The 11,622-nt window shown below is 50.4% G+C and overlaps 4 protein-coding genes across 4 annotated transcripts; 3 read left to right on the top strand and 1 right to left on the bottom strand.

Annotated features, from left to right (window-relative positions):
* Nucleotides 1-207: 207 nt before the first annotated feature.
* On the top strand, nucleotides 208-696 carry M431DRAFT_9458 (hypothetical protein; the record flags this gene model as incomplete). Its single annotated transcript, XM_024924604.1, has 1 exon — nucleotides 208-696. The coding sequence occupies one exon, from the start codon at nucleotides 208-210 to the stop codon at nucleotides 694-696; it is 489 nt and encodes a 162-aa protein (XP_024769861.1).
* Nucleotides 697-2,566: 1,870 nt separating this feature from the next.
* On the top strand, nucleotides 2,567-3,140 carry M431DRAFT_262471 (hypothetical protein). The gene has a single exon (XM_024913879.1). The coding sequence runs from the start codon at nucleotides 2,650-2,652 to the stop codon at nucleotides 3,040-3,042; it is 393 nt and encodes a 130-aa protein (XP_024769860.1). The 5' UTR covers nucleotides 2,567-2,649; the 3' UTR covers nucleotides 3,043-3,140.
* A 110-nt stretch (nucleotides 3,141-3,250) lies between these two features.
* On the top strand, nucleotides 3,251-5,215 carry M431DRAFT_9457 (hypothetical protein; the record flags this gene model as incomplete). Its single annotated transcript, XM_024924603.1, has 2 exons — nucleotides 3,251-4,934; nucleotides 5,016-5,215. 2 exons carry the CDS (start codon nucleotides 3,251-3,253, stop codon nucleotides 5,213-5,215), a joined length of 1,884 nt encoding a protein of 627 aa, XP_024769859.1.
* Nucleotides 5,216-5,695: 480 nt separating this feature from the next.
* Nucleotides 5,696-11,486, bottom strand: M431DRAFT_20135 (hypothetical protein). The gene is made up of 6 exons (XM_024913327.1): nucleotides 11,195-11,486; nucleotides 10,526-11,137; nucleotides 10,219-10,458; nucleotides 6,687-10,166; nucleotides 6,189-6,610; nucleotides 5,696-6,049 (listed from the first exon to the last, which is right to left on the bottom strand). Exons 1-6 carry the CDS (start codon nucleotides 11,382-11,384, stop codon nucleotides 5,993-5,995), a joined length of 5,001 nt encoding a protein of 1,666 aa, XP_024769858.1. The 5' UTR covers nucleotides 11,385-11,486; the 3' UTR covers nucleotides 5,696-5,992.
* Between the last annotated feature and the right edge of the window lie 136 nt (nucleotides 11,487-11,622).

The following is an 11,622-nucleotide window of genomic DNA, read 5'->3' as shown; positions in this document are numbered from 1 at the left end:
GAGTTCGAAGAAGCCGAGATAGAAGACGCAGATGCCAATGCCAATGATGAAGAAACAGGGACGAATCGAGAGCCAGAAGGAACAGAGACAGAAACAAAAACGGCAGACTACAGTACAGAAGTGGAAGAAGCAGAGAAGAAAACAGGTGCAGAAGAAGCTTACGACGTTGAAGGAGTGGAAGCCGCCGAACCTATCACTGAAGACGCAATGGAAGGCCTTGAGGATACGACACCGACAACGGTTCATACGAACATGGCGGTGAACGAACCAGAGCCGGCACCTTCAACGCCAACACCTCCTTCAACTCCAACACCAGTATCAAACCCGATGCGAAAACTAAGATCTTCAGTCTCGGCAGGCGAACCAGAGCCAACACCTTCAACACCTTCAACACCAACACCAGCATCAAGATCGATGCGAAACCCAAAATCTTCAGTGCCAGAATCAGCAGTTGCGACAGAAGTTGCAGATGAAAAGGCTGATTTGGAGTTGGCATTGCGAGAAGTGCAGTCGCTAGCCGACCAAGTTGACAACATTGCCGAATGTTATGACTATGACTATGGAATTGAGCTATGTGACGACTGCCAGCAGATAGACGTGGATTTGGCAGAGCATATCCGAGATGTGCGAGAAAGGGTCAGGGAAGAGTTGCTGGTCATTGAGCAGAAGCTCCGACCTTATTGTATGGGAGATTGAGGCTGAGGAATGAAGGGGATGTGGACATGGAGGATAAGGCATCTACTTGGCCTTTCTTATGCATATGTTTTTTTCTCTTTTGTATCTATCATGGCGGATTTGGCTTTCATTGTTTTCATTGTTTGATACCCGACCCTCATTGCAGGCTTCGATGACAGGGATATTACTGTGCGATGGATATTTCCTTTCTGTCAATATTTAGTGGCTGGCTCACTTCCGCTCGTAGAGCGTCTCATTAGGCTGGCACCTACAATGGAATATTACATGTGAATCATGCCTTTATCCTTTGGTGCTTGAGCGGCTACTACACATCGATTTGTTGCGGGTATTAGTAGGGACAATACCCTTCTTCATGACTATCAGCTATTTACGCGTGCTCATTATACTGACAACCTACCTCATGTCCTCTAAGATGGACGTTGCGGCAAGGGGAATTGCTGAGCTTGGGCAGCAGTGCGTGATGCAAGACCACAGGTTCAGTGCCCCCTTGACCATAGGCGTCCATGGAAGGAAGGGTTTTGCTGTCAATGCGCACGTTTATGCCAGATTCCCATCAATGGCCGTCAAGTCTGGTTGTCGCGTGCTCACCCTGGATTGCAGCCACATCATCAATTTGGAGGCAGAAGCGTTTCCCTAGAGTCCAAGCTCGTGCAGTTGGAGCAGCAGCTCGAGAGCAATGGGCCACAAGATAAGGATGCTGGCATACGCATCGGTATTGACATATAGTTCCCTTGCACGAGGCATCAACAGACTACTTTGTGCAGAGCCGTCAATAGGCGAGACGAGCTGCAGGGCACGCGCGCATTAGTCGTAACGAGGACTTTCCAAGAGTTCCAGTTGCCAATACCTTCCGACTGGCCAATGATTTGGAGGGCCTGATACGTTTCTAAGCAAGGTGTGACAGAAGCTTGTATCACAAGGGGGAGATATGAAGGGGCTTTGGGCTTGTGGTTGGTTGTTGGCCAGCCTCAGAGAGGAATTGGGTGCAAGGGGCCTTGGATATCTTCTATCATGAAAGGCATTCTAATTTTATCACTGCCAGGTCATCATCACTCACAAAGCAAGGGGGAAGACGAGACGCCGCCCATCACATCACTTTTTTAGTTAACAAACAAAGGCAAAAGACGTAACAGAGATGGAGAGACGTGCCGCCTTGAGCGTGCAGTGGCCCCTTCTTCCACTTACAGCGCTGTGGCTCAGCGAGTATTGATTGACACAGCGAAAGGGGTTGGGCCTTGGCTGCATGCTTCGTGGTCAATCATTTCAGCCGCAGCTGGACAGGCAAACAGGCGAGGCGGCGAGGCGGCGGCTGTTTGTCTTCCATGTTGTTAGTTACATTAGTTAGTCGGCGGGAGATGCCGTAATGTTACGAGTAATAAGACCAGCATGTCGTGATATAAGCGGCCGGCGCTCGTGGCGCCACTTGCAAGACGTACGAGACCATCTGCGGTAAACAGCGGCTGTGAACCGAGGAAAGCAGCGAGTCGATGGCGGAAAGAGAATTTGAAGAGTGAAAGGCGAAGATGGGAATTGCAAGTAAATTGAAGATGAAAATCACGTAAACACACAAAGTATTACATGCAGGGCTTGTCTGGGCAGGCGGTGGACCGATGAAACGAGAGGCGGCAAATTGCAAAGTACACCCACACTCATATGTACGGATACCGGTGGAAGAGACAAATCATCTAGCACCGTGGAGGAATAAAAAGTGAATATTAACACCTTCCATGTGCCTTTGATATCCGCACGTCTGCTTTTTCCATCATTTTATCTCTATATACCTGTGATAGATGGGCATTAGTAGAAGCCATTGCCACTACGAATATCATTTCCCGGGCCTGTACCAAGGACATACGGGTAGTACCTAGGCCAATATTTCCCACCTAATAATTCCATCAACCCTGTCTTCTTTGTTTTTCACTGTTCCGGGGCTCGGTCTCGCACTTACTTTCCATGTCCCGGCAATACTCGGCAGACGCCTATCAAAAACAGCACAGGCAATCAACAAACACAAACAAAACAAGCCCTGAGACTGAGACATGCAGCCCAATTGCCTCTTTCTTGCTTCATTTCCCGCTAGCTTTGGGCCCGGGCTCTGACTCGGTGCGGCTGCAACAGCCAGCCTCGGCGAACCCGTGGTCGATATTACGGCTGTATTACCACACCTCCGCCTCACTTGTCTCTTTTATTTTTTTTTTCCTTTTGCTTTTTCTTTTTCCCATTTATTTTGCTTTTTGCCTCCAAACTCTGGTGTTTGATGCTAGTAATCATGGTTCCTCTTCTCCTCTTTCACATTTCCCCCGTCTTAACTTAAAGCCATTTCAGCCCCCCTCCCTCCGTGTTTAGCTGCCGAGATAGAAAGACAATGATATGCCACGATGCAGAGATTGGCGCCCATGATACCTATCCGGTGATTGATTATTAGCATCTATCTATCCGAGAGCCTATATTCCCACTTGCTGCCCTTCTAGCCTGCACCTCGCCGGTGTCTGGCATTCATCTTTGTCCGTCTTTTTCCTTTGTCTGGCCTTTCGTCAAAGGAATGCGTCAATCAATGGCTCCACGCCGGACATCTGGTTCGGGCTCTGGCTTTGACTTGGGCATGGAACCGCAACCGTCGTCGACACTGGCTTTCTCGACGTCTTCAGGATCGGCATCGACATTGCCGCCGCTATCAGCGCAAGCACAGACACAGACACAGACACCAGCATCGATATCAGCATCAGCATCAATATCGACGTCGACTTTGCCGCCTTTGCATCGCTCGTCGCGGCCACCTGCGCTCTCTGCGGCCTCTCTATTCTCTGCTTCAGCTTCAGCTTCAGCCGCTGCTAGTCCTGCCTCTGGTCCTCTGACTGCTACTGCGACTGCTACTGCTACTGCTACTGCTTCGCCGTCCACCGCACCGCCGCAGCGACTCTCTTTTCCCTTTTCACCACTTCCAGCGTCTCCGGCGGCTATTTCTCCCTCGGTCTCTGCGTTTGCACCGGCGTCTTCTACAGCTTCAGCTTCTGCATCCGCCTCTGCAACCGCTGCTGCTGCCTCATCACCATTTCCTCCCACCACCTCCACCGCCCGCCCGATTCTGCCGCCGCTGCCGCCGCTGCCTCAGGTTTCGCCACTCAACCGATTCCTGTCGGAGCGTCCTCACGCAATCTCACATTTCTCCGAATTTGCCTCTCCACGGCCATTTCCAGTCACCCTCGATAGCCTCACCACGCTGCAGCCTGATCCCTATTCGCCCCTCAACTCGCCCTTCAGCCGCCATCCGCTGCTGCTTGGCCCGCAGTCGACGGGCTTTTGGTCGTCTTACCGGACTCAGCTCGACCAGCCAACCGACTGGCTGCAGGATGATTCTGCCGCACCAAACATCGGTGTCCTTGCTGCCAGAGCCTTTGGTTTTAACCTGAGCGACTTCGCGTCCTCCTTGACGCCCTTCACTTCGCAGCCGCCCTTGCTCCAGTCACCAACGCAGCCGCCGCGACGTTCCCCAGACCTTCGCTTCCCGTTCGACTCCGGCAGCTCTCCTGCGCCACCTCCGGCTTCAATCGCGACCTCAGCATCCGCTTTGCAAGCCGCCTCCGCTACCACCTCGGCGTCTGCAGCGCCTTCTTCACGTCATCTCCCTCACGCTCGCGCGCAGAGAGCAACATCCGCTAGCCGGATTAGCGCTACGACCGATACTCCAGCCTCGCCACCAGCCTCCGGCCAAGGCTTCGCTCATCCCCCAAACTCTGCTGAAGCCGCTTTCGATAGCGATAACAGTGCCCTCGACGAACTTTTCTACGAGCTTGACGGCTTTCCTGGCTTCCCGCTGCCCATCGCCGACACTGTCAACACGCCTTCTCTCTCCACATTCACCACCATGCCTCCGGCATCAAGGCGATCGCTGCGCAGCCGGGCTCAGCAGCCGCCCGAGGATCACGACTCCTCAGCTTCTACTCCAAATGCTAGCAAACGGCGGAGGATTTCAACTTCTGCCGCTCAGCCCACATCCTTAGAGACGGTGATAGACGACGACGACGGCGAAAACTGGCCCTTGTTCGGCTCCACCCCGCCGAGACCTGGGTCGAGCGCTGATTTGAAAAACGAGGATTTTACTACGATCGACCTCACCGAAGTTAATGACGTTCCCGAGGAGCTCAAAAAGCCAGAGGTGGATAACAGAGTCAAACTGTCCGCGTTCCAGTGCGTAATATGCATGGACGACGTGACGGGACTGACTCTCACACATTGTGGTAAGTTGTGCCATGCCGTGCAAGCTGCAAACTGCAAGCTATGGATATGATCTTCACGCAGACTGCTAACAGATCCCTCAGGACACCTATTCTGTGCACAGTGCCTCTACTCCTCGCTTAGCATCGAATCAACACGGGGCAAATGTCCCATGTGCAGAGCCAAGATCGACATGAAGCCTCGCGATAACTACTCAACCAAGACAAAAGGATACTGGCCGCTGGAGCTGAAACTCATGACGAGAACGCGCCAAGGCAAACGCAAAGCGCAAGCCATGGAATAATAACGCCATACTTACACCTCTTCTTCTTTTTGTTAACAACGCATTACGAACAATGATACCACTACCTGTTTGTACAGATACTTCAGCCAATGACGCCATTTTCATCCGTCTCGCCATAACCGAAATACTCTCATATATCATATCTTTCGGCAATACCATCACGACTCCAGCGATACGTCTCAAGGGCACAGACACGTTATATATCGAGAACTGTTGCCACTCTTCTATTCCCACTGCAACAGAAGCCGCTAGCTAGACTCTCGATTGCTTTCGCATAAATATTCAGGCTTGCATATGATCATATAACCTCTTTATATATAGCGTTACTATCACTACAAAAAAAGAGAAAAATATACTAAATTTGCAGTCAATCTTGATATTCCTCCGTAAGAAGTTTGCACGTGAATTTTCTCACGAAAAGCGACTGTAATCTGAAATGACAACTAAAGCACCGCATCAGCATATTTCACTGTGTCTTGTGACTGCATCTTGATAAAGCTACTAGGTATAGACATCTATTGTCTCTAGACGACTTGCTTTCTCTTTCTCTACACTACTGCCATTCCTATGAATCATGTAGAATTCATGTCTACGCAATCCCTTCCATGCAAACGCCCATCTTTTCTTACTTTCATTCAAGAAAAAAAACGAGCAACAACTCAAAAACCAAGAATAAAAAAAAAACCACAAAAATAACAAAGCACCTTGCCATTATCATGCCTTACATATTTCTAAAAAACCTCAATAAAAACCCAGATCCTCTCTCACGCTTCTCGCCTAATGAAACAGCGGGTGGTCAAGCTGCTTGGGCTCTGGCAGGATATCATTTTCAAACTATGAAAAGATAAGGTTAGCACTTCCACGTAATTCTCTCAAACGGTCAGAAAACCAAAAAAAAAAAAAAAAAAAAAAGATGAAAAAGGCTCATAAAAAGGGCTCAAAAAAAAGGGCTCAATGGCTTGAATTGGCTTACTTCCAAGAAGCTTGTTGCAGCAATGACGACCACCAGTGCGTCGGCGAGTTCTTCAATCCGCTCTTCTAGGCGCTGGTCCTCATTCCCCGTGCCAATACCGGCGCTACGCTTCAAAGTATGGCTGACAAGCATGCGGTGATCCGTAAGGAATTTGCGTCCTTGCGTCACGTTGTTATTGCCGCGGCTGAGAATAGCTGCGCCAATGATACGGACAACTCTGGCAAGCAGGTCGTAATGCTGCTCCAGGGCGCGAGGGTTTGCTGCATCGATCTGCAGCTCAGGGTCGGCGGCAAAGAGACCAGAGTTTTCGAGGGTGCGGAAGATGTTGGCGTGGAGGATGTATTTGGCACCGGTGCGAGACTGGGCCAGCTGGAGGATGATGGAGAGACGGGCATTTTGGAAGTTTTGCTGATCGGTATTGTCTAGACACGAGAATCGTTAGCATGAGTATTTGAGGTCGGCTTTAGGGTGGTGAGAGAATGAGAAGGGGAGACGTACTGGAAGCAAAGACATCATGCCATTCCTTCATAATATTTCGTAGAGAGTCAATGAGGATACCGATGAAATTCAGCTTGTTAAGCGCCTCAACAATATAGCTCTCTCGTTCTTGGCTGTCCATGTGGACCAAAGCGCCCAGGAAGATCAGGGCCGCCGTCTGGCATGCCGGCTCTCCGCAGTAGGCATCATCGCAAACGACGTTGATGAGTCGCTCACCATATACCTGAACAGTCTTGAACGTCTTTGGGCGGCTGGCACTCAGAGGTCCAACATCTTCTGACATGCCCGTCAGATACCGGTAGCAAATCTCGTAATAGACAGATCTCAACTGAGGAGAACCCGCCCACTTGCCAACGGCCTGGAGGCAGGTTTGGAAAAGCTGGTACAGCTTGTCGCTGACTAGATTGCCGATAGTTCTATTACTTTTGTCATCGGCTGAAAGAGGCGAGAGATCAAGCTTGAAAAGCAAGACCCTTGCCAGCTTGGCCAGCTCCAAAGCTTCCTCTGGACGATCTGAAGCGAACATTTCCAGACTCGGCAGGATAGCCTGCAATGCTTGAAGGAAAAATGACGTCTGTGCTACACCTTTGTAGTCACAAGATTCAACCATGACCAGCAACACCTTGATCCATGACCGCAAGACTCGGAGGCATTGCGAGGCAATTTGTTTTTGCCTGTCAGACGAAATAAGATACTCCATAATCATAACCTCTTCTCTTTCGATAAGCGCCATGTCGTTAGCCGCGATGACTGCATTCTGCTGCGCTTCTCCTCTCTTTAGCAAAAGGATCTCTCTGACTCGCTCCAGGTTGTATACTTGGTTGGCGTCGACATCTTGCTCCAGGCATGCAGAGAGATCCAGGTCTTTGTAGAATTGAATCGACGGCGGCGGGATCTCCCAAAATCCATCTGGCAAGAGGAAGTCGAACAAATCGAATACAGTCGGGGTTTGTATTGTCTCATTGCTCTCTGAAACAATCTGGCCGTTGAGGGCATCAAATATGCGTCTCTTCACACCAGGCATACGCCCCTGGGCTATTTTGCAGAGTTCCATGGCTATGTATTCCATAGTCATACTTCGAAGAGTCAGAAACTCAATTAGCGTCACGGCTCCGTCAGTCATTGGAAATTGTGAATTTCCAACAGTTTGGCCTTCCCAGGACAAGTCTGGTTGGATAATCGTCTCACGAGTAAGGAGATGGAAGAGAAGTTCATTCTCTCGAAGCTCTCGGACGACAATTGCGGATGACAGGGGAGAGCTCCAAAGGATGTTTAATATGCGCATCACGCGAGATTTGATGCCAATCAACCACTGTCTCATACCACCAAGGGCATCATTGGAAGGAGACTCCAGCAGGAGTCCCAATATACTGTGAAACAGTGAGGTGCGGGATGCAAAAGAGCTGTTAACTTCGACTGAGAGCGAATCAAGTCCGCATTTAAACCCTAGCAGCAGGTGCGCAATGGTAGGCTCCTTTGGCGTCATTCGAAGGCATTGATATAAAAAGTCCAAGATATACACCTTTGTCACATAGAGAGGTGAATCTGCTCCGCTCCCTGCTTCAAGGGGGGTCATTACTTCGGCGATGAACGCTCGCGATATGCCTTCGTGCTCTCCATTTGCTTCCATAGCAACGATTGCTTTGTTTCTATGGGCGTGGCGAGTAGTTCCAGACCAGGCAGCTGTGATCTTAGATGATGAAGACATCTTCTCCAGCAACTTGAGACAGGCTAAAGTCAAGTCAGGGTGACCGATGCCGCAGTACTTGCCCAAATCTACCACAAGATTCAATCTCGTCACCAGCCCATCCTGGAACGAGGCATACGCAGCATTGGCGACAGGTTGCCTACGTGAACCAGACTGGGTTTTGATTAACGGACGAACAAGATCGAGGTAAGTGGTTTCAAGGTCCAGAACTTTCGTTATGACCTCTATTGCACGCAGCACACCCAAGATGAGCGGTGAGTCCGGAGTCGCGTTACCGATATCGACAGACTTTTGGTGAATGGTGTTAAAGAGGGCCGTCATCACTTTGTCGTTAAACATCCACTCCATCACCCGCGCAAAAGGATGCATCTTGACATATGTCGCCAAATCCGTCGTCGAGACCAAAGAGTCGATAGCAATGTTCGTCTCATTCGCCAAAACCAGGAGATCCTCGTTAAATGTGGTGAGGCAGGCAAGGATAAATTCCAGGCAGCTGAGTCTGAGCACTCTTGTTTGGTGAACGTCTTGAAGATCCTGGATCTTTGATGAAAAAACAAGACCAATCACAAAATCGATATAGACTTCAATTCCAGGCGCTCGAGAGCTGGCACCAAGGTTCTCTGGAAACGGCAATCCGTCGTTCAGAGGGTTGGAATCGCTTGCAGGGGTAACCAGTTCGAGCAAGAGCCTAATGAAAGACTCGGGATCCTCAAAGCCATTGCTCATCTCGTCAAAAATGCGATCCATTGATACCAGGGGTGCTGGTTGCAATGACCGTATCGTGCCCGCAGTTGTTGCACCAACGTAGCCACCCGAGATCCAATTCTCCAGACATCTCCACATGGCATGGTTCTCCTGAAGACTTTTGCGGCTAACCAGAGACTTCAAGGCCAAGAACACGCAGCCACGCAATTGAGAAGGTATCGGGCTGCTAGCCAACTCGTACAGCATATCGACAAGATTGTAGCCCGAGTTCAACAGCAAAAACTGTCTAGTAATCTCACTCTCGCTCGCCAGTTTCGTTATCAGGCGCAGATAGCATTCAAGCATCATGGATGACTCAGGCTCGGTTTCTATGACATCGGCAGCCGGCTTTCCGCCCCGAAATCTAGTTGTCTGGGCTGGAGTAGGCTTCTGCTTAATCTTGTCGGAGAAGAAATCAAGCTCTTTGAAAATCTGAGCCCATGTCAGGGATTGAGTCCTTCTCATCTTGCCAGACGAGTGATGGCCTTCGTCTAGGAGGAACTCATGGGCTGCGGTGGCACATTCGTCATTTACGGAAATAGCCTGGAGCATCTCGCAGAAAGCTGCAACTAAGGGCGTTGAGGCTCTCCGGGAGGCCCAATGCATAAATCCAGCGAGATTGCTGTCTGGGTCTTGCCAAAAGTTTGCAGAGGCATCAGGTCGCCCCTCATAAGCGTATGCGATGATTAAAAGGAACCTCTCCAAATCCAGGTCTTGTTCGTGTGTCTGGCTGAGCTGGCGCTGCTCATCTTCTTCCACTCTGAGCTTTCGGAGGACATCAGGTAGATTGGTAATGAAGGCATCAACGAAAACCTCCAGCTGCGACATCAAACAGAGCTGAAAGAAGTTGGAAAATTGGGTTCGCTCGGAAACCAATGGTGATGACTTTCGTTGCAGCCATTTGCGCATGCCAGCGCGAACAGAGTCGTGCCAGTCTGGAGATCGAATATCTCCAGCCACCGAGAGCATGAAGTCAAACGCGCCATCTTTTAATGAGTCCAAGAACTGCTTTGACCTCTGACGATCCTCTGTACCAATGTTAGCAAAGTTGAGACACCAACCACGAGGATATATCCATACCTTCATCAAGATCAGTGCCTGGCGGGATAGCAGATTCGGGAGGATCGTCTAGATACCACCCGCTATACTCTGCAAGCCACCAGGCACGAACTGTAGCATGTAGAAAGGGAAGCGGCCAAGTGGAGTCATCTGAAGGTGGGAAAATCTTTGTGTTGAGCTCTCTTCCTTGCCTCAAGTCATAGCCTCCTTCGGATGATGCAAAGACAGACATGTAGGCGCCGATTGCTGGAACGAGGTGGACTATTTTTGGAGAAGGTACGCGTTAGTTGATACATCTGCTTGGAGAGAGGCACGTAAAGGCACTGACCTAGTAATGTGTCATACTTATCCCACTTCTTCAGCACGGAGATGAATTCTGTAAACTCGGCGGTTTCGGCCTGCCTCTTGTCCACACACTCGCACAAGATGACACCCAAAGCTTCGTGCTGCTGAATCAGGCTCACGCGAGAGAACTCCACGGTTTCTAGCTCCTCTGGCAAATCATCTGTGGGCACGTTACCCAGAGTCTGAGCAGCTGTCATTTTTTCTCCCAGCTTTTGTAGCCATGACTTGATTTCAACCATGGTCTGTAAACAAGTCGAAGCAAGGCGCTTTGATCCATTATGCGTTTTTCGCAGTAGGCGGTTTTCGACGTAAACTTTGATGGCCTCTAACGCGCTCGGCTCTTCTCCTTCGTAGTCCTGGTTATTCAGCTCCAGGAATAGCCTGAAAGAATCCAGTGCGTACTTCCGCTGCTGGTGAAATCGGATCACAGCACACTCGAGAAGCGATCGCCCCAGCACAGAGACATCATCCTGAGAGTCGAGCAGGTATCTGGCAGCTTCCACCTCGTCAAGGTCGATCTCGTCCGATAGCGCAAACACATCCTGCTGGAACTTATCGTTGACCGAATACTCGCTGCCGTCAATAGAGACCTTGCCTAGAAGATGTGAGCTCATGTGGTTCCCTCGCTGGTTTGCAAAGTCGTGCATCATACCGGTCTTCACCGTGCTGCGGCTCTTTTCGCTCTTCTTCGGACGCTCCCATAGTCTCCCCAACTCCTTCTCAAATATTTCAAGCAGCAGCTCGTTGCTCAAGTTGTCAGAGCTACTGCCCCCACCGCTGCTCAGCGTCAACAGCTCGCGGTGCAGGGCCTGGAGGGCGTCTAGTGTCGTAATCTCGGCCATCTTGGCAGTCAAACGCTATTGCATATTGGAATTGGAATAAGTCGCGATATCGGGAGCCGCCCAGAACCGCCAGACGCGCAAATCGGTGCCAGCCTGAGAAAGCGACCGTGTTGGTGGATTGGAGCTTCTGGATATTTTGGCGATTCTGCCAGCCTCGTTCGCGGCATCTTTTGGGAAGGCGGTGAGGATTTTGCCGGCACAATCAACAAGTCCACGCTTGCGCCTAGCTCAAAACGCA

This window comes from Trichoderma harzianum (assembly GCF_003025095.1).
Source record: "Trichoderma harzianum CBS 226.95 unplaced genomic scaffold M431scaffold_15, whole genome shotgun sequence".
Lineage (NCBI taxonomy): Eukaryota > Fungi > Ascomycota > Sordariomycetes > Hypocreales > Hypocreaceae > Trichoderma > Trichoderma harzianum.
Note: the sequence above shows the minus strand (reverse complement) of the source record. Positions and strands in the feature narration are given on the sequence as shown.

Excerpts from the sequence above, each read along its gene's own strand:
- M431DRAFT_262471 (XM_024913879.1), top strand. The coding sequence starts at position 2,650 with ATGTCCCGGCAATACTCGGCAGACGCCTATCAAAAACAGCACAGGCAA.
- M431DRAFT_20135 (XM_024913327.1), bottom strand. The coding sequence starts at position 11,384 with ATGGCCGAGATTACGACACTAGACGCCCTCCAGGCCCTGCACCGCGAG. Across the intron at positions 11,138-11,194 it reads CCGCAGCACGGTGAAGACCG|GCAAGGTCTCTATTGACGGC; the intron begins GTATGATGCACG and ends CACATCTTCTAG. Across the intron at positions 6,050-6,188 it reads CTGCAACAAGCTTCTTGGAA|TTTGAAAATGATATCCTGCC; the intron begins GTAAGCCAATTC and ends ATCTTTTCATAG.